Source organism: Artemia sp. Qi Xiang Cuo, chromosome 4, assembly GCF_049724085.1.
Source record: "Artemia sp. Qi Xiang Cuo chromosome 4, ASM4972408v1, whole genome shotgun sequence".
Classification (NCBI taxonomy): Eukaryota; Metazoa; Arthropoda; class Branchiopoda; order Anostraca; family Artemiidae; genus Artemia; species Artemia sp. Qi Xiang Cuo.
Genome location: NC_142797.1, coordinates 61513902 through 61537574, shown reverse-complemented (window position 1 = coordinate 61537574; position 23673 = coordinate 61513902). Strand labels below are relative to the sequence as shown.

At 33.3% G+C, this 23673-nt stretch overlaps 1 protein-coding gene across 1 annotated transcript in view; it reads right to left on the bottom strand.

Annotated features, from left to right (window-relative positions):
- The window catches only part of LOC148953305 (uncharacterized), a 75271-nt gene that overhangs the window by 28270 nt on the left and 23328 nt on the right, over positions 1-23673 (bottom strand). The window contains exons 2-3 of the mRNA XM_089087613.1: positions 9604-9840; positions 3140-3290 (exon numbers count right to left, since the gene is read on the bottom strand). Of these exons, the coding sequence (XP_088943739.1) occupies positions 3140-3248 (109 nt within the window). The 5' untranslated portion in view covers positions 3249-3290; positions 9604-9840. The remainder of the gene's footprint in view (positions 1-3139; positions 3291-9603; positions 9841-23673) is intronic.

The following is a 23673-nucleotide window of genomic DNA, read 5'->3' as shown; positions in this document are numbered from 1 at the left end:
GAAAACTGTAAATCTGATAAATAAAACAAGTTACTCAATACAATGTTTACAGGGAGGTACGTAAATGAAGAAATAACTGTGCTTCCTATCCTGTCGACTTACCACTAAATTTCTGCAAGAATACGCAATGTTTCTTGCAAAACCCTTAATTTCAGTTAAAATTAGTGTTTTAGTGATCAATCATTAATCAGCCTTGGAGACTAGCTCATTTGTGTGTCATTACAAAGGAAGGGCATCTCAAAAGTTGCGATCAGTTAAGATCCACTTCAATGATGCCGAACCTTGCCAAAGTCACCGAGTCCTTTGTGTACCGTAAAATCACATCACAAGTCACAGATTCACTTCATCCGTACCAGTATGGCTGTTTTGAAAATTATATGGCTGTTTATGACAACATAAGAACGTTTGATTTGATTAAGCATCGTGTAGCTGCTACTAATCTTAAGAAAATGGGCGTACGTAAACGTATATTGCTGCTTGTTATTGATTTCCCATGTCCCGGTTTCAGCCAATCCACACCATAATTTCCAGTGATCTCAACCCTGACTGGGTCGAAATAACTTGTGGAGCTCCTCGCTGCATCAAATTTGCCACTCTAATTTTCCTTGCCATAATTACCTACGTTAGGGACAACATCAATAATTAAGATAAATGCGTTAACGCGCTCTAATTTTCCTTGCCATAATTACCTACTTTATGGACAACATCAATAATCGAGTTAAATGTGTTAACGACCTATCTGCATTTCTCAAGTTCACGATGGAGAAAACCGAAGCTGTGCAGCCTTAATCTTTCAGCAGAATTCAAAGAAGAATTTGGTTTAAAAAGGTTTGTAGATCGCCGAATGCAAAAATTAAACCGTCAATTTAACCAGCAAAAAGGATATGGCTGCCAATTCTCCTACCCATTACCATCCGTCAGCCACTTTCCTAAGATGTAGTTCCAGTTCTAATTTCTCCTCTAACGTTCATGTTCAAGGGCTAGCTTAGGAAGTTGACACTTGATTTTTTGGTTTTAATGATCTGCTTGAGTATCCGAGTAAATCAGCTCAAAACCAAATATCTAGCATGTATACTTTCCCTATTAGACTATGCATGTCATGTATGGGGACCTCAGGTTCATAAAATTGAATATGTATGCCATGATATATAAGAAGTCCATTTGCTGATTATAAATCTGGTTTCGAGTCTTTGAGGATTAAAATCCTTGAAGATGGCCAGTTCCTGTTGATGATACATTTCAATCATTTCATTTTTGCTTGTACCAAGTACCAACATCGTCTACCCCTGCTGCTAATTCAGTAGTTGATCACGGGAAAAAAATTGGTACCAGTACTTTGCAGAACTAATCCGCTTTAACAATTAATTCTTGTCATTTTTTGCTGGTGCCTTTAATAAAATGCCCTAGGCCTAGGACTTTCAACGACAGTATCATTTAGTTTACAATTTGTTTTATTAAAGACTAAGAAAGCTGATTTGAAATAAGTGATTCTGATGATCTAGTTCTGAGTTATTAAATGACTTTATTTCTGCTCTTCATAGGTCTTAATATTACTCTTTACTTTCTTTGGAAGCTTATTTTTGTACTTGTTTTTTAATAATGACTAAAATTTGCAATATACCTTGCAAGTGTCGGTACACTAGGAAAATGAATAAAATTACTGAGATGGTATAATAGTATTTCATCTATATAGAGTAGAAAGGCAGTATTTCAGTTTTGGTGACAAACTTCAAAAAATTTTGAATGTTGATGATTTCAGATTTTTGTTTGATGGGGGGAGGGGGGAATTGATACTTGCAAGTAGTTTTAGATTGAGGTAAGGCGAGACCCCTCCGGTTAGCATAGGTGAAGTTTGCTTTTGTGTAGTTTTGACTTACATCTTACGGCGTACCTTTTTTCTACCCTAGGAATCACCTATGGATGGATGATAGATAGACTTATCTATCAACAAATGAAATGACATTCTTTTTATACAATCCTAAAAAGGGCTTATCCCAGATTTGCCTCTCAATTTCTCGGACTATCTGTCTTGGCTTTTTCTACAAGTAGCCATATCTTGATACCTGCAAAATACTTGATTTTAATTCAAAAGTAGGCTTTAATTCAATTTAATTCAGCTTAGGTTTTACTTGTTCGCTGCCTGTAAGTCCAACCAAATTCAGTCCCAGATTTTGCATACAAGTCCAGTGGACATTGTCCGTCACCCAACAACCCAAAATCAATCCAATCTTTCGTCCCTTAATTCTATGACTATCTACAATAGTTCTGCCCTAGGAATGACCTATGGATGGATGATTAGATAGACATAGACTTATCTATCAACAAATGAAATTATATCGTTTTTATACAATACTAATAAGGGCTTATCCCCAATTTGCCTCTCAATTACTCGGACTGTCTGTCTTTGCTTTTTCTACAATTAGCCATGCAGCCATGCCTGCAAAATACTTGATTTTAATTCAAGGGCAGAATTAAATTCTGCCCCAGGAATACTACTTAGTTCTGCCTTATGAATAACCTATGGATGGATGACAGATATACTTATCTATCAAAAACGAAATAACATCATTTTTATACAATTCTAAAAAGGGCTTATCCCAGATTTACCTCTCAATTACTCGGACTATCTGTCTTTGCTTTTTCTACAATTAGCCATGTCTTGATGCCTGAAAAATACTTGATTTTAATTTAAAATCAACGGATTTTGTTGATTTTGTCGGAGTCCGTTGATTTTGAATTAAAATCAAGTATTTTGCAGTAGGCATTAAGACATGGCTAATAGTAAAAAACGCCAAGAAAGATAGTCCTAGTCATTCCTAGTGCAAAACATATAGTACCTATCTTACATTATTCTTTCTAGCTAACAATACTAGTATATGGATTTATCGAGCAAAAAAAGTCTTTAAATTCTCGACTGATTTTAGTAAGCAAGCTTTTTTCACATGTTCTCCACAAAACAGGATAGGCCAAGTTTTCTTTTCTATTTTATGTCTTTTGTTCAACAGTTCCTTAGGCTATTTGTCATTATAATTTTGTTTGTGTGTTATACATACAAAAAAAATTATGTTTTTTCTCATTTTGGTGGATTAAAGAGCAAAAATATAAATATAAACATATAAAACAGCAAACAGCAACTTACTCTTGATTTCCATTGATGCCTCCAATCCTTCTGTTTTGTTCGATTCTTTGTCGGTTTTGCGTCCAATTGGATTGGGTTTGGTCGGTGCTGAAGAGTGAATGTCCTTCATATCATCTGCTAATATTTTAATTAAAGGAAAGCTGGTATCTCCCTAGAATAAAACAATGTTTCTCTAACTATTTCGTTGAACTAAAATGTATATTAATATGTATATTAAACTGAAAATCCACATTTTTGTTCAGTAAATTCATTTGATTTTTTTCAGCAAAGTGCAAATTATATTCTGGCTTTTAGAAAGCATAGGGGTTTTGAACCCTACTCATATTAATTTCTGCTCGTTTTGAGTCTGCCTGATCACTCTGATCATTCTCTGATCACTATATTGCCCTCTGATCATCTTTCAATCTTAAAAAGGACACTAGAACTTCCAATTTCCAATCGAATCGGCCCCCTCCAAAGTTTATGGGACGACTCTTTCCATGTGAAGTGCCTCTGGGAAATAAAACAAAAAAATAAATAAATAACAATAAAACATTGGAGCCGTATGGCCTTTACTTGTAAGTGGTCACTGTAGATCAAATTCATTTTTATGTCGAATTAATAAAAGTAATTATTCCACTTGTGATTGAAGTGACGAAGAGACTTCATATCATTATCTTTTTGAGTGTAAATGTTTTGAAAATTAAAGAACTGAGATGTTCTTTCATAAGGGTTTTCTTACTCTAATACTTTTAATATTAATGTTATCTGGTGTATTAAAGAGGCTCGGTATGCTGTTTTGGAATATCTGAACCGAACAAAGAGACGGGATATTGTATAATTTCTTTTTTTCTTTTTTTCCTCTTCTTCTTTCTCCCCTTCATTTACTTACTATTAAGTGTTAATATATGTTATCTACTTATCGTTTTTCCTTGTTTCTCTGTGGTATTTAGTATTTTGTTTGTGTCTTTCAGTTTCTGATATTTTATGCTGTATTTCGTAGACTAGATAGTGAAATACTCAGTACGGGTTTAATCACTTAATAAAATCATTCATTCATAGGCAACGTTATAGCGTTGCCTCTGATTTCTGTTCCTTTTGAGTTTCATTTATTTATTGATGGTGATTTGCGGTAGTTTTGCGATTGGAAGGTTATTTGACTTTATTTCTGCTCATTTTTGGCTTAGTGGCAGGCCATGATTTACCAATAGGCTAAGCCCGGGCCAAGGGGCACACAATGCCCAGGGGCACAATAAATTATCACAGGGTGATTTTTTTTTAATAAATCTGGACTGATATGATTTATCGTCAAAGTACCAGGTTTACTCCACCGCCGCCCTGCCTTTTCACCGAGAAGTTATTTTAAAACAACACAGGGATACCGTGGCCATTTATGAACTGTCAAATGTCTCCCAAGAATGACAACTGAGAGTTCAGTATCACCTCTCTCTTTCACTACTTTTGGCTCATCAATTGTGTTCTGTTCAGTGCTTCCACTATCCTCAAATTTTCAGGGATTTCCCCGAAAATCTGGCAAAAACAGAGTGGCAAAATACTTGGGCCTAGAAGCGTCAAAGCTGTAAATCCTGCTTTGCTTAGTGATGCTCTTTACTTTTTTATTTGATAAACCTTTTTTGTGGAAAAAGTTTTTTTTTATTACTTTATGTTCGTTTTTTATTGACATAGTCGTTTTCATGGAAAAAATAATATTTTATATTTGTTAGGTTGTTTTCTATAATAATCCATATTTTGGCTTGCTATTTTTATGTCGGAGAAACTTTTTCAACAATTTTTAATCCTAACACGGAGAGCATTGTTTAATTTAATTTTATACCTCATCAAGTTCACCTGAAGAATAAAACTTAATATCATTCCCAAAAATTTTATCTATGCTCTTTGACAACCTCCATACACATACACTCTTTTGATTTATTTTAATTGTAAGAGCAGAAGTAGTAATAGTTTTAGCCCCAAAAGTTTTAAATTAATACCCTGAGTCGTTCAATACATTGCTGAGGTTTCTTATTGGCGACCATGCAGACAGTGCCTTTTGATTTAGTTTTTCAGCAACATGAAGTTTTAAAACATAATCGGCCAATTGCATAGCTGTAAGGGATCGACATACCCAACATTCCTAAAGACATAGCTACTGATATGCTGTACAATGCTGAAAAAAATGGTTGTCTCAAAATTTTGATTGGATGTATCTGCAAAATGCACGGGCTTGCAAGGATGGCTGCTTGCCCTCCAGTCTCTTTTTACTCTTAAAAAGGGCAATAGAACTTTTAATCTTGAATTGAATTTGCTCCTTTAAAGGTTTCAATGATATTTTTAGCTGTTGTAGAGCGGCACTGCCTATGATACTGCTTAAATGCCCTTTTGAAATATATATATATATATATATATATATATATATATATATATATATATATATATATATATATATATATATATATATATATATATATATATATATATATATATATATATATATATATATATATATATATATATATATGTATATAAGTAGGAGAGCCATATTAAATTCAGGGCGAGGTGACGTCACAGCAACAAGTCCCATTGAATCCGACCTGCTGTTACATCAGATTAGATTTCTGGGAATTGATTATCATTGGATTTGCGCAATAGCCCCAAGAGGTATTAGCAAACGCAACTAATATAAGGAATGTTGTCGAATTCCGCCTTATGTAATAGGATGATGTGTAATTGAGACAGGCATGAATTATGTTTAACTTAAAGAGCTTCGATTGTGTAAGCATTCATGAAAAAAAAAATCAATAAGCTTCATGGGAATTTAAACGTATCAGTGAACAGTTGCCAGAACAAAGGAAACATTAGAGATTAATTGACATTTTAGGGGATTATTTGAGTGAAACAGTTTGAGCCATTTTAGGGGATTATTTGGGCGAAATAGTTTAAAAACTTTTAGAGGATTATTTGGCGTGAAACAGATTGAGACATGTGACTTGACCTAGCACTACTTCTCAGCTGTGGTCGCTATAATAAACAAGTACACAATATGGGATGTACGTGATATGAAATATTGTTTAGCATTGGAGTATGCTAAGAAGTTGAAAGTATTAGAGCCATAGGCGCTAAGAAATGATCACGTGACTTGACCTAGCTTTACTTCTCGGCCGTGGTCGCTATATGTTTCAAAGTGTATTTTTGAAGTTTCTCGTTTGAAACGTACGTGTCAGAATGTTTTTATACTGTTGTGTCGTGGTTATATCGTGTCAGTCATACCTCAGTTGATGTTTCAAAATGTATTTTAGAAGTTTTTCTTTTGAAACGTATGCGTCAGAATGTTTTTTATACTGTTCTGTCGTGGCTAATTTTGTGAGTGTTAACTCAGTTGATGTTTCAAAGTGTATTTTGGAAGTTTCTCATTTGAAACGTACGAGTCAGAATATTTTTATACTGTTTTGTCGTGGTTTATCGTGTCAGTGTTACCTCAATTGATGTTTCAAAGTGCACCTTGGAACGTTCTTGCTGAAACATACGACTCAGAATGTTCTTATACTGTTGTGTCATGGCTTATCTTGTGAGTGCTACCTCACTTGATGTTTCAAAATGCATCTTGGAAGGTTCACGTTTGAAACATACGAGTCAGAATGTTTTTATACTGATGTGTCATGGCTCATCTTGTGAGTGTTACCTCAGTTGATGTTTCAAAGTGCATTTTGGAAGTTTAGCGTTTGAAACGTACGTGTCAGAATATTTTTATACTGTTTTGTCGTGGTTTATCGTGTCAGTGTTACCTCACTTGATGTTTCAAAGTGTATTTTGGAAGTTTCTCGTTTGTAACGTAGGAGTCAGAATATTTTTATACTTTTGTGTCGTGGTTTATCTTGTGAGTGTTAACTCAGTTGATGTTTCAAAGTGTATTTTGGAAGTTTCTTGTTTGAAACGTACGAGTCAGAATGTTTTTATACAGTTGTGTCGTGGTTTAACTCAATTGACACAACGTGGTTGTGTCAGTGTTACCTCAATTGATGTTTCAAAGTGCATTTTGGAACTTTCTCGTTTGAAACGTACGAGTCAGAATATTCTTATACTGTTGTGTCGTGGTTGATCTTGTCAGTGTTAACTCAGTTGATGTTTCAAAGTGCATTTTGGAAGTTTCTCGTTTGAAACGTACGAGTCGTAATGTTTTTATACTGTTGTGTCGTGGTTTATCTTGTGAGTGTTAACTCAGTTGATGTTTCAAAGTGTATTTTGGAAGTTTCGCATTTGAAACGTACGAGTCAGAATATTTTTATACTGTTTTGTCGAGGTTTATCGTGTCAGTGTAACCTCAATTGATGTTTCAAAGTGTATTTTGGAAGTTTCTCGTTTGAAACGTACGAGTCAGAATATTTTTATACTTTTGTGTCGTGGTTTATCGTGTCAGTGTTACCTCAATTGATGTTTCAAAGTGTATTTTGGAAGTTTCTCGTTTGAAACGTAGGAGTCGGAATATTTTTATACTGTTGTGTCGTGGTTTATCTTGTGAGTGTTAACTCAGTTTATGTTTCAAAGTGTATTTTGGAAGTTTCTCGTTTGAAACGTACGAGTAAGAATGTTTTTATACTGTTGTGTCGTGGTTTATCTTGTGAGTGTTAACTCAGTTGATGTTTCAAAGTGTATTTTGGAAGTTTATCGTTTGAAACGTACGAGTCAGAATGTTTTTATACTGTTTTGTCGTTGTTTTTCTTATGACTGTTAACTCAGTTGATGTTTCATATAAATATATATATATATAAATATATATATATATATATATATATATATATATATATATATATATATATATATATATATATATATATATATATATATATATATATATATATATATATATATATATATATATATATATATATATATATATATATATATATATATATATATATATATATATATATATATATATATATATATATATATATATATATATATATATATATATATATATATATATATATATATATATATATATATATATATATATATATATATATATATATATATATATATATATATATATATATATATATATATATATATATATATATATATATATATATATATATATAGTCTTTTCGTATCTCTCAGGTCGCTGTAACCTTTCTTTTTCGATGAGGATATTTAAACAGCGTAAATTCCAAGATCATTTTAAATCCCAAATTAGTATGAATTTTTTTTTTAGTTCTGTTATCCTTGTCGGTGCTTGAAACATATAGAGCTCAGGTCTAACTGCTTTATTTATCGTGTACAATGAGTTTAAACTTTCTGGTCTACTCCACCCTTTTATGCATCCCTTTACAGTGTTGTCCATTTCAAATGAACTACAAATTTGTCGGAATACAAGTTCAGAAGATGCTGATCATTGACAGTTTTCAAATTGAACAATATTGAGTCGTTGCAACTTCTCCACTCCTATTCCTTTTTACGCAATTTTTGTTTAAAAAAAATATGAGAAAATAAGTAAAAATTTTATATGTAAAACCTTTATAATCTTTTTAATCAATTTTTTTCTTCTTCATCGCTACTAAGTAAGTGTTTTTTTTTTCCGACACACAAACCCAACTGTGACATATTAGAAAGTCACCAAAGGTTAAATATAGACTGAATAAAAGAATAATACATAGCATATTTTGTTTAACTAGCTAACTGATTGCTTTCTACTGTAAAAAAAAAATCGTGCAATTAAAGTAAAATAAAGGTTGGGCAAAAATAAGAAACTGTGTTTTCAATATACTCTAGCGTCTTTTGCTCTTCGGCAATATCTATTTTTGCAACAATATGCTCTTCATTATTTGTGATCGTGCCATACTATAAAATAGTATTCATAATGGACGCCAAAGAAAAATTCTTAGGACCGGTGACCATGCTTTGGTCTGAGCCAGCTCCGTAATTTTTAGCTATAGTACGAACACGTCCTTCAAATTTCTCTTTAACTGGCAATTTAGCTTTCTTTTCCAATATGATTTTTTTTTACTTGTTGATGAGCAGCATTTTCAAAGTTACTATTTAAAGGGTTCTCCCTAAAATAGGCTATTCTAGTGGAAATAATATTACTAATAATAGGCAAAATCTCTAACGATAATGCTCCAAATCTGGAATTGCTGGATGAGCAATTTTTCATCGGAGGATTCCATAGGCTAGTTTTGAAATGTTATGTAGGTTAAAGAAATTTTTTGTAGGTTAAAGATATTTTTTTTCCTTAGATTTTGATGTAAAGAGAAAAAAATATCTTTTCCAATTCTATTTTGGCAGAGAAAATGATAACAAACTCAGTTATGTAGTGATCTGCTACTTTTCAAAACGAGGCTGTGTCAGCTAGTGCAGGTATGCACACGAGGTCGTGTGCATACCTAACTTGCAGAAGAACGCTAACTTGCAGAAGTACTCTCCTTGTGCCCCAAAATGACCTATAAGAAACGCTGGAAATTTTTTACTTGGTAGAGCTGAAACAATACCTTTCCACTTTTATTTTCTTCAAGTTTTAAGCTCAAGCAGAGTTTCTTGAACCGTATTCCAGTTGCATCAAAATTCAAATCCACATTATCAGATAAACAAGGAATTGCACTATCGTTTTGAATTCGACAAAATGCATATATTGGTTCCAATTTGCCTTGAATAGGTGCACAACAACTTGAAGAACATTCACCATTTGAAGTACAGTAATGACAGATATCGTGCAAACTAGTGTTGACCTAAAACAAAACAAAGAAAAAGGAAATAATATATATATTATATATTATATATATATATATATATATATATATATATATATATATATATATATATATATATATATATATATATATATATATATATATATATATATATATATATATATATATATATATATATATATATATATATATATATATATATATATATATATATATATATAGAGGAGAATAGTTTAATTGAAAATATAGAAGAAAGAATTTTGAAAAAATTCAATATATAGAAGAATATATAGAAGAAAGAATTTCGAAAAAATTCAATATTAAAATTAATGATAATGATAAAAAGTTCCCTTTCTTATATTGGACGGTAAAATTTCATAAAAATCCACCAAAACCACGTTTTTTTTGCTGGGGCAGCGAGGTGTCCAACCAGAATTGTGGCCACTGACCTATCTTTAATTTTTGGAAAAGTTAAAAATAAATTTAAAGCATATTGTTCTGGAATTAAAAAAAATTTCTAACTTTAACCCATATTGGAGTGTTAATAACTCATTACAAGTGATAGATTCTTTGGCTATTGTTTCAGCTAAAAGAGTCGATTCATTTGATTTTACTGCTCTGTATACAAATTTGTCACTTAATTTAGTGTTCGAAAAATGGAAAATGGTCATTAAGAAATCTTTTCTTGTGTCTAATATCGGATTTTTGAAAATTGATACTTTTAATAAAAAAGGACCGATGGACGAATTTCTTTAGAAGTTACTATTAATTCAAGATGTTATAGCTTGAATATGGTATGTGATTTATTGGAATTTGTTCTGTTCAATACTTTTATAAGATATAATGGTAATTTATATAAACAAACTGTTGGCATTCCTATAGGTGGGATTGCGAGTCCATTCAAAGCGGACTTGTTTTTAAGTCAATTAGAGTACGAATATATGATAAATAAAAATAGCCCAAGCAATGTAAAATATAACCTTTCAAATAATAAAAGATATTTGGACGATCTCTTAGTGATAAATTGCGCGGAGTTTATTGAGATTTCAAAAAATATTTATCCACAAGAGTTAATTATGGAGTATGGACAGGATACTCTAACCATTTCTTAGATTTAAATATTAATATTTCAGATAATAATAAATTAGTTTTAAAATATTAATACGAATGATTTTAATTTTGAACTAATTAATTTTCCATTACTTGAAAGTAATATACATTCAAATATTACTTATTCAGCTTATTATTCCCAATAATTTAGGTATGCAAGAATTTGCAGTAATTACACGGATTTTAAAAATAGATATAAAAATCTTAGCCAAAAACTAATCTTAAGAAGTTTTCTTGCCAAAAAAATTAGTTGGCAATTTAAAAAATTTAGTTTTATACAACCTGAACTTTTAGGTAAAATAAACAAAAAATTATAAAGAAACTCTGAATGATATTTTATTATAATTTCTCTTTCACTTTTTGTTTTTGGAATCTTGAATTTGTACATTGTTTTCAAACCAGCTTGAACGAATTTAAATCTGTAATTGGTTCCAGATACCAATAAAACAGTTTGTTTTATAACTCACGTCTGGGCCAGTCTTTATTTGTTCCAGAATGGTCTTTGCTTCAGTGACCTATGGGATTTTAATAAGGAAGGAATCAAGCTCATTTTGTATGTATTTTTTGAATAGTTTTACTAGTATGCATGTATTTCACAAGTTCTACCTAACATAGGGATACCATAAAGATCTTATGGTAGAGGCTCCACTGCGCCGGGTAAAGAAAGTAAAGTCTTGAAACCCGTTAAGGCAGGTGGTATTTCTTCTGATGAGCCCTAATGAAAGGTACTACTTGGAAATATTTCGCTAGATTTAAGGTGCTTTTGCTTGTAAATTTACAACGACTTTGACGACTTTGCATGACGACTTTGCATGGATGACGACTTTGCATGGATTTGGACATTTCGATTTGGTTGATGGTTCGGTTATACTGTTTGGTCCTCGGTAATTGGATAGATGAGTAAGGTTAAAACCTCGTTCAAGTGCACATTTATTTCAATTACTGGATTAGGATGACAGTCCTTTTCTTCTTCTTCTCTCTCTCTCTCTCTTTTTTCTCTTGCCAAGTAATTACCTCTAAATATATATATATATATATATATATATATATATATATATATATATATATATATATATATATATATATATATATATATATATATATATAGGTCACGAGTTTGAGAAAATCGTTTAGACCTTAAATTTTAGAAAAAAAAATCATTTGTGTGACGTCATATTTATACATTTCAAGACAATAAATTACATTATTTTTAACCCTTGGAGTGGTCGTTTCATTTTTAGTATCTATGACGGTTTCAAAACACAAGGTGAAAAATGACTCTTAGCAGCAAAAATCACATTGAATTGCAAAGGAAAACGTTGCACAACAAAATTGCACAGACATTGCACACACACACACACACACACACACACACACACACACACACACACACACACACACACACACACACACACACACACACACACACACACACACACACACACACACACACACACACACACACACACACACACACACACACACACACACACACACACACACACACACACACACACACACACACACACACACACACACATACAGATAGACACAAACAGACACACGCACAGTGAAAGACATTCTCGCCCAAAGAGACACACACCCACACACATACACACACACACACACACAAACACACACACACAAACACACACACACACACTTCAGCGCTAAAAACCGAAATAATCTAAAACACAACCTATTAAAAGAGAAAATGGATAAGATTTTTAATTTGATCCATTTTTTTTAAATTAAAATTAACTAGCATACTGGTAATTGGTTTACCTATGGTGCTTAATTTAGTCGTCTTTTGGCTAAACTTTACTTGGATAGCATTGAAACGTTTAAAGTCTCCGACTTTTTCCTTGTTTCCGGGGAGGTTTATAAACAATATTTAGAAGTGTGGAGTTGGGTTCTTAAATCTATTCCTTGATTATTTAAACAGGTTTCATAAATAAAACAATGTTTGCTCATACCGCTTTCGGTAAAACTCCTGTAGCCTATGAAATTATGCTTAGGCTACAACATAATTTTCAAAACTAGGCTTAAAGTTTCTTTCTCCCGTTGGATAAGTTACTAAGAATTTGTGGAATCATTCAATTTTTCTGTCTTTTGGATAGAAACCGAAATGCTGATGAGCGAAATGAGTCAACATTGACAAAATCAAAGATTGAAAAAATTCCATTGGTCAAGATTGATCAAAATTGGTCAAGATTCACAAAAACGTATGATTTAGGACGCATGACAAAATATAAAATGATGCAGTGGAATCAGTTAAAACTATATGTTTTATCCCGCAGTTGAGCAGGAATTTATTTTAGGAGATCATATCTCAGGCAGGAAAGGGCCGAATTTTGCCAAAATAGCAAAACCAAGAAAAATTCGTCAAATTTTAAGAACATTATAGAATAATCGGCAGAACTAAGAAATTCCAGAGGATCATGGGCCTTGGTGTCACTAAGTCCTTCCTGCTAAAATTTTAATAAAGAATTACATTTCTTTCTGGTAATTTCATTCCTTTTCTTTTAGTCTTTTTTCTTTGCTTGACAGTTAATTTGATGCCATCTTTTTTCATTTTGGCTTTTTAATGACCACTAAGCTTAGGCCCTTCTTCATATCATTCCTTTAGTTTCATTTTGCTTTGGTTTTTATTGCTGACATAAGTTTTATTTTGCGTTAGTTCTTATTATTTTGATTTTTTTATAAGCCTGAGTGTTTTTGAACAATGAATTAAAAGGTCTATTTTTTATTTATTTTTTTTTGCTTAATATCACAAAATATAAAATAAGGCCCTACAGAATTAAGGCAATGCTACAACAGTATACGAAACTCCAAAGTATGACAGTTAATTTTTAAAATAAAACAATTTTTTTATACCTTTAAGCAGTTCAGAGTCGTTCATCAAAAGAAGGGCCTTATTTTTAGGTTAAATTTATGAGCATCATGCTCTTTTAAACTTCCATTTAGAGCTCCTAAACCGAAACAACCAACAATGGTGCAATCTTCTAGTGAAACTTAACGATTATTGTTAGCAGTAAACACAGCAGTAGCAGGATCACAGGAGCACTTTCGCTGATAAATAGCCGTAAGTTCGGATGATTTACGGAGATACACGGTAACTAGTTTCGCCATCTGTTGGACACATATTCGAAGCTTGAGCCTAATCTAGGAAAATGTTATCCAAATTGGACTCAGGATTTCAAAGTTATAAGTATCTAAATTATATACAGGTTCAATCTTGGGCAGATTTAACCTAAGACAAGAGTCGTAAGACAGAATAATTGTATTTAAATAGGCTAGGCTGTAGGGGTAACTTATAATAATTCCGTAACTTGCAATAATTTCAATAACATAATATTTTAAACATCTTCAATTCTCCCGCCGTCTTTACTAATAATACTATCAACGAAGTGGAGCTGTCCACCTGACCAGTTTTTTCATAACCCAACGTCATCTTTTCATCTTCACTTATTCCTAGCCGTAGCGACTTAGTCTTCTTAACATTAATTTTTCAAACCTAACTAGCACCTGGACTCGCAAAGTTCGTTCATTTGAACCAAACCCTGCCTAAATGCATATTCCCACAGTTAAAAAATAGATTAAAAGAGCATTTCTTGAGGATTTTTTTTTTTTGTTTTTTTGGGGGGGAGAGGGATGTCAGTGGGGTGGAAGGAGGAGAGAATTGCAGGAGTGGGGGTGGATGGAGTTGTATTTGGATGGTTATTGTTCCCCTGGGGGTGTTTGGGAGAAGGTGATTGTCTTTTCTTATTTTTCTTTTTTTTTCTTTTTTTATTTAGTCTATGTTTCTAGGAATATTTATGTAGGTTTATTTTTTATTATTATTATTAATTTAGGAAGCTTTTAGGAAACTTCATGTAGTTAATGGCTACGCTTTAGCAAAATCTAATATTCCGAGCGTAGTGATTTATATCTGTAATAGTTTACATTTGTGTTTATTATGTTAATAAAAATCAAAAAGTTGAAAAGTCATTTAATACGAAACAAGCTGCTAACTTCGTTTCGTATCTTAACCACAGCAGGGTTATTCTCGTATATATTACTAATTACTCTGATGTATATGTTTTGTATACCGTACAATAATAATACTTTCGCTAAAGCTGATCTTTCAACAGAATCGAACGCTTGCTTATAATCTATAAGACTAAGGACCAAAGGTGTTTGATAACTCAGGCACTTCTCAATTATTAACCTAAAAGTGAAGATTTAGTCGACAGATCCTCAATCTTTTCCAATACCGCACTGCTCTTCTCTTAAAAATTTGTCTACAGCATCTATCAGTCTAAAAAGTATCATATTACTAAGTAATATGCCACCTACAGATATCAGACTAATGCCTCGATAATTGCCAAGCTCACTCTTATCATCTTTCTTATGCAGCGGTTTGATTAGGGTTTTCCTGAAGTCGTGAGGTACTTCCCCTTTTTCAAAAATCATGTTCATAATCTATAAAACTGATGACCAAATAAAGCAAGGTATAAATAATTTTAAAAAATTGTTTTAAACAACTTCGCCGAAATTAAAAAAAAAAAATTTTTTATTAAGAATACAACTTCGGCTTAACGTAAGTAAGTTATAACTTCTATGAAAAAGATTGTTCTTAAGCATAAGACGAATATTTGATAATTTGTCTTTTTCACGTTCCTTTTAGTCATCGTAGAAGGAAACAACTTCAGTTTCACGCAAGTAAGTTTGAAATTATTTGAAAAAAAAACTTGTTCTTAAGCTTATGAGTAATGTTTGACATTTGTCTTTTTCAGTTTCTTTTTTGAGTCAACATAGAAGAAAAGAACTTCAGTTTCAAGTAAGTAAGGTATAAATTATTTGAAAGGGATTGCTCTTAAGTATATGCCTAATAGTTGTCTTTTTGAGGTTCCCTTTTGAGTCAACATAGAAAAAAAAGAAAAATCTTAAATTATTAAAAAAAATTGTTCTTAACCTTATGACTAATTTTCGATATTTCTCTTTTTCAGGTTCTCTTTTGAGACAACATGGAAAAAAATAACTTCAGTTTCACGTAAGTAAGATATAAATTATTTGAAAAGGATTGCTCTTAAGTATGTGCCTAATATTTGTCTTTTTGAGGTTCCCTTTTGAGTCAACATAGAAAAAAAGAAAAATTTTAAATTATTAAAAAAAATTGTTCTTAATCTTATGACTAATTTTCGATATTTCTTTTTTTCAGGTTCTCTTTTGAGACAACATGGAAAAAAATAACTTCAGTTTCACGTAAGTAAGATATAAATTATTTGAAAAGGATTGCTCTTAAGTATATGCCTAATATTTGTCTTTTTGAGGTTCCCTTTTGAGTCAACATAGAAAAAAAGAAAAATTTTAAATTATTAAAAAAAAATTGTTCTTAATCTTATGACTAATTTTCGATATTTCTCTTTTTCAGGTTCTCTTTTGAGACAACATGGAAAAAAATAACTTCAGTTTCACGTAAGTAAGATATAAATTATTTGAAAAGGATTGCTCTTAAGTATATGCCTAATATTTGTCTTTTTGAGGTTCCCTTTTCAGTCAACATAGGAAAAAAGAAAATTTTAAATTATTAAAAAAAAAATTGTTCTTAATCTTATGACTAATTTTCGATATTTCTCTTTTTCAGGTTCTCTTTTGAGACAACATGGAAAAAAATAACTTCAGTTTCACGTATGTAAGGTATCTATTATTTGAAAAAGATTGTTCTTGAGCTTATGACTAATATTTGATAATCTATATTTTTCAGGTTCCCTTTGAGTCATCGTGGAAGGAAACAACTTCAGTTTCACGTAAGTAAGGTATAAATCAGAGGCAACGCCGTAGCGTTGCCTATAGTAAGGGCCATACGGCTCCAATGTTTTATTATTTATTTAATATCGTTATTATTTTTTTTTCCAGAGGCACTTCATATGGAAGGGGTCGTCGTAGATACTTCAAAGGGGGCTCATTCGATTGGAGATCGAAAGTTCTAGTGCCCTTTTTAATAGTCGAAAATAATTGGAGGGTAACTAGCCCCCCCCCCCCCGCCCATCATTCCCCTAAACACACCCAATCAAAACTTTGAGATAGCCATTTTGTTAAGCGTAGTTGATTTCCAGATAGAAAATATGTTTTCGAGGAGGACACTCCCCCACAAACCTCAGGGCAAGGGTTTTAATTTATGCCCTGGGGGCATATAAGTTTTTATAGAAGGCGTTGTCGTAGAAACTTCAAAAAAGGCTCATTCGATTGGAAATTCAAAGGGTTAGTGCTCTTTTTAATAGTCGAAAGGGATTGGAGGGCAACTAGCTACCCCCTACGCCCTCCATTCCCCAGAACACATCCAATCAAAATTTTGAGATAGCCATTTTGTTTAGCGTGGTTGATTTCCATTAGAGAAAATATATTTTTGAGGAGGATAATCCCCCACAACCCTCAGGGCAAGGGTTTTAGGTTATGTCCTGGGGGCATATGAGGTTTTAATAGAAGACATTGTCGTAGAAACTTGAAAAAAGGCTCATTCGATTAGAAATTCAAAGGGCTAGTGCCCGTTTTAACAGTCGAAAGTGGTTGGAGGGCAAATAGCCTCCCGCCCATGCCCATCATTCCCCCAAACACATCCAATTAAAATGTTGAGATAGCCATTTTGTTCATCGTAGTTGATTTCCAGATAGAAAGTATGTTTTTGAGGAGGACACTCCCCCACAACCCTTAGGGCAAGGTTTTAAGTTATACCCTGGGGGCATATAAAGTTTTTTATAGAGGGCGTTGTCGTAGAAACTTCAAAAAAGGCTCATTCGATTGGAAATTCAAAGGGCTTGTGCCCTTTTTAGTAGTCGAAAGTGATTGGAGGGCAACTAGCCCCCCACACCCATCATTCCACCAAAGACATCCAATCAAAGTTTTGAGATAGCCTTTTGTTCAGCGTAGTTGATTTTCAGATAGAAAACATGTTTTGAGGAGTATACTATATACGTAATATTTTCTATTCCTTTTAAGTTTTGATGTTGCTCCTTACTTTCAGTTGAAAAACGGTTTTTTTTTTTATTTAATTTCTGATTCTTTTCTTTAATGATGCTGGGAAATCGGGCGCCCCTTTCATAGCAATGTCCCTTCCCCCATGAAAACTTCCTTCATGGAAAGATCCTCCCGTATAACCGTCAAGGCAAGGGTTTTAAGTTATACCCTGAGGGCATATAAGGTTTTTATAGAAGGTGGTGTCGTAGAAACTTCAAAAAAGGCTAATTTGATTGGAAATTCAAAGGGCTAGTACCCTTTTTAATAGTCGAAAGTGATTTGATGGCAACTAACCCCCCTCTCACGCCCACCTTTTCCCCAAACACATCCAATCAAAATTATGAGATAGCCATTTTATTATACGTAGTTTTAAATTCTGGAATTTAGGTCTTTGAGAACTCCCCCACAGCCCTCAGGGCAAGGGTTTTAAGTTATGCCCTGGGGGCATATAAGGTTTTGTATAGACAACATTGTCGTATAAACTTCAGAGAGGGTTCATTTGATTGGAAATTGAAAGTTCTAGTTCACTTTTTAAGCGTCAAAAGATATTGGAGGGTAACAAACTCCCCCCCCCCTGAGCCCTTTTTTCCAAATTCAACCAGTACAAATTTTAAGGTAGGTATTTTGTTAAAAATAGTTCAAAGATCATATAACAAAAATTCCGATGTTGACACAACCCCCCAGGGCCCGGGAGCAGGCATTGTCAATTTTGCCCTGGGGGTATATATGGGTCTTATGGAAGGGATGCTCGTATTAACTTAAAAGAGGGATCATTTGATTGGAAATTGAAAGTTCTAGTTCATTTTTTAAGAGTCAAAAGAGATTGGAGGGCACCTAGCCCCCATCCCTCCACGCCCTTTTTTCCTCAAACCCATCCGATAAGAACTTTGAGATAGCTTTTTTTTAAATAGTTCAAAGACCATATAACGAAAGCTCCGGAGTCGACACAACCCCCCAGGGTCCTAGGGCAGGCGTTGTAAGTTTTGCCCACAGTTTACACAATTAGGCAGTAAGTTTACCGCAGATAATTTCTGGCTCTTCATTCTCGGTGCGAACAAAAAGCTCCTCCCACTTATTTCTGCCCTTATGGGTTAGTGTGTATGCGTCAATCAATGAGAAATGGTTACAAAGTGCATTATTTGTAATTACAAAAGCAGAAAAAAAATTGGTGAGCCGGCCAAGTGGTTTGCAAGTTTCCCATCTCACAGGTATGACTTAATTTATATACAAAATATGCCTTAATCTATTTTTTTTTATACAGAGGACTCAACTGAGTGGCCTATGTAGGATTTAATAAAAAAAAAAAGGGGGTAGGGGGTTAATGAAATTTGTGAAAATAAGGAATTTTTTTTTCTTCTAATAGGTGGAATAGGTGTGATGGTTTCAGGGGCGGATCTAGAATTTTTTAGGGGGGGGGGCACAAAATAGGTTGATCCGATAAACTTACGTTAGGAGTAAGTTTAATTAATGCAAACTTGCATTAATTAAGTAAACTACACTACTTAGGCTACTTTAGGGGGGCAATTCTCCCCCCCTCTGGATCCACCACTGGATGGTTTATCAGTCTTTTTTTCACATCGTGATATATATTTTCTACGATATTTATTTTCTAGATAAGACTAGTTTCGTTTTCAATCAATGTTTTCGTATGAAATGGGCAGACTTTTCCTGAACTTTAAACGATAAACAACTCTGTTAGAAAATCTTTGCACTTTGTGAATTTAGATAGCGATAAGGGTTCCTGATTGATACCAATTTTAGGACTTGGGTTCTAATTATTGGTTGCTGTGGTAAAAGTTGCCACAATAGCCCTATCCAAGAAAATACCAAACGTCTGTTAAGAAGTGTTTTTCGTAAAATGTTTAGGGAGTTTTCAGAAAATTGAAGGACATCATACATTTTAGAGGTAAATCTAAAATTTTACGGGACTTTGCACTAGAAATGCTCCTATTATAGAATATTCTTCCAGTTTGTTTACCAGAAAATTAATAAAATGCATTTCTTACTGATGAATCAGTATAATCTTGGACCTTTTACGGCACAATTTCCAAAATATTATATGTATATATATATATATATATATATATATATATATATATATATATATATATATATATATATATATATATATATATATATATATATATATATATATATATATATATATATATATATATATATTATATATATATATATATATATATATATATATATATACAAGGCCGTATCCAGGGGGGGGGGGGGGTTTACCCGGTTAACCCACCCCCCCCCCAAAAATTTTTTACCGAGTCGAAAATTAGTCTAAAAAACACCTGTAAAGACAAAACCTTACCAGAAAAAAAATATGCTCCCACACTAAATCCTATTGCATTTTGTGGGGTAACGGTTCTGATCAGCTTACGCAATTAGGTAAACCCATGTTCACCTGACCTTGCATAGTAAATTAGGGTTAATAATATGCGCTCTGATCAGCTTACGCAATTAGGTAACCCCATGTTCACCTGACCTTGCATAGTAAATTAGGATTAATGTGCGCTCGAGGTATGGTATAAGAGAGTGCAAGATTTTCCGTTCAGTTGAATTTTGGACTTGCCTAGGAGAAGAGCGATTTTCAACATGAAGAGGAAGTATGACATTACGTCATTTTTCACGCCCAAGCGGACCAGGAATATTTCTGACAGTGATATGAGCGGGACGTCTGCAGAGCATTCATCTACACCTGTGGATCTAAAGGGCACTGGAGCCAACCACGACGCAACACGCACTTGCACCAACCAAGTCTCTGTCGTTGTTTGCAAATGACATCGGTCGTTTTGTCAATGAATCATCCAGTCTCGATTCAAATTCTAAACTTCTTTTTCTGAAGAGCCCTTGGACTGCAGATGTCTCCTACATTTTTCCAGTATCCGAAAAACGGAAGCTAAAGTTTCAGTTAACTTGGCTCGCTCGTTCCAGTTGGTTGTCCTACTCTCCGTCTGAGGACGCTGCTTTTTGCAGATTTTGCGTTCTGTTCTCGTCAGAGATAGCTGGGAAAGGCTGCCACCAGCACTTGGGGAATCTAGTCACCAAACCATTCAGGAACTGGAAGGATGCGGGGAAAAATCGGGTAAACCCCCCTCCCCCCCCGAACAAGAATCCTGGATACGGCCCTGTATATATATATATATATATATATATATATATATATATATATATATATCAAGGCCGTATCCAGGGGGGGGGTTTACCCGGTTAACCCACCCCCCCCCCCAAAATTTTTTACCGAGTCGAAAATTAGTCTAAAAAACACCTGTAAAGACAAAACCTTACCAGAAAAAAATATGCTCCCACACTAAATCCTATTGCATTTTGTGGGGTAACGGTTCTGATCAGCTTACGCAATTAGGTAAACCCATGTTCACCTGACCTTGCATAGTAAATTAGGGTTAATAATATGCGCTCTGATCAGCTGACGCAATTAGGTAACCCAATGTTCACCTGACCTTGCATAGTAAATTAGGATTAATGGGCGCTCGAGGTATGGTATAAGAGAGTGCAAGATTGTCAGTTCAGTTCAATTTCGGACTTGGCTAAGAGAAGAGCGATTTTCAACATGAAGAGGAAGTGTGACATTACGTCGTTTTTCGCGCCCAAGCGGACCAGGGATATTTCTGACAGTGGCGTTAGAGGGACGTCTGCGGAGCATTCATCTACACCTGTGGATCTGAAGGGCACTGGAACCAACCACGACGCAACACGCACTTGCACCAACCAAGTCTCTGTCGTTGTTTGCAAATGACATCGGTCGTTTTGTCAATGAATCATCCAGTCTCGATTCAAATTCTAAACTTCTTTTTCTGAAGAGCCCTTGGACTCCAGATGTCTCCTACATTTTTCCAGTATCCGAAAAACGGAAGCTGAAGTTTCAGTTAACTTGGCTCGCTCGTTTCAGTTGGCTGTCCTACTCTCCGTCTGAGGACGCTGCTTTTTGCAGATTTTGCGTTCTGTTCTCGTCAGAGATAGCTGGCAAAGGCTGCCACCAGCACTTGGGGAATCTAGTCACCAAACCATTCAGGAACTGGAAGGATGCGGGGAAAAATCGGGTAAACCCCCCCCCCGAACAAGAATCCTGGATACGGCCCTGTATATATATATATATATATATATATATATATATATATATATATATATATATATATATATATATATATATATATATATATATATATATATATATATATATATATATATATATATATATATATATATATATATATATATATATATATATATATATATATATATTGGCACATACAAACAGCTCCTCTCATTTGATCTGCCATCAGCGGTCCAATTACCCTGGAACACGTATTTTGGCAGAAACTGTCTCAAAATGCCTTTGAAACCAACTTGAGACTTCGAAACCTATTTTTAATTCCTAAAAATATCTAATAATAACATTGCACTACTAATTACCGATTTTCATGTATGTATTGGAATAAATTAATTTAAAATTAATTTTTTCAAAATTAGTGTTCCAACGTTGAAAGTAGTTACCTAGTATGCACTACAGAAGGGTCATGAAAAGGGACAAGAAAAACCCTCTATGTATTGAAAATATACATTGGAATTGCGCAAGAAAAAACCATGGCTATGTCATTAAACTTACAGGTGAACATTCTAAAAGTTGGCAAGGTTTTTGTTTTTGATAAGAATTTCATAAGAATGTACGTCGTGAGTTCATGTGCACATTTTTCTTTAAAAACTGATATGATATAAAGTAGTAAAACATGTTTTGGGAGCATGCACGAAATTATGTAACTCAACCAGTGTTTTTCGAGTCAACATCCGTTTTTATTCGTCCTTGAAATTCCGTATAAAATGTTCATGCACTACAATTTAATTTTCATTATGTTTTAACATATCGAAAATAGTACATTGAATATTATTAACTTTGAATCGATGAATATGTCTATTTTCAACGTGAGTACAATTTACTGAATTTCTAAATGTTTTTCCAGATAAAAAGCATTTTACCAGTAAATTCAAATTTCAGGGGGACTTAGCCCCCTCCCCCCTCCAACAATACAAACCTTAGAATATGATGTGTATACTCGCTAGAAAAGGCAAAGCACACTTTGTTTCTATTATGTAAAACAAAAACCCCTTCCTCCATTGCTTTGTTACGAGCATAGTTCTGTAGTTTTAGTTATTTCGTTAAAAAAATGCCAGTTTCCTCATTCATTCTAATTAAAAATGCGTTTTCTTTATCTGCTTAAATCGAAGCTTCGGTGTTACAAAGGAAGTGACAGTTTTGGGAATCAAATTTCACACGCTCTTGCTATCATAAATTAACGACATATGCTTAATGAATTAGCAACAAGGATGTTCCTTAACAAAGAGAGAAAATTGTATTCTAGCCTAATTAAAGGAAATATGTTCTATTTTCAATTGTATTCCATGATTAAGAAGGTTTTACGATGTGAAAAAACAAACTATTTCATCGCATGGAAAGTAAGGGAGGAGGGAGGAGGGAATTCTTTATGCAGACTAATTTTTTGATATCCCCCTTCCCCCCAAACTAAAAATTTTCCAAAATTTTAATTTAGAACCTTTTTTTAAATATTTCTAAAGTGCTAATAGATATAGAGTGCTACAAATATAAGAATTGACTTTATAGGACAAATTATATTATGGGGGAATGTTTTTGAAATACCCCTTCCCCCCAAACTCAAACTTTTCAAAAATTTTACTTTATAACCT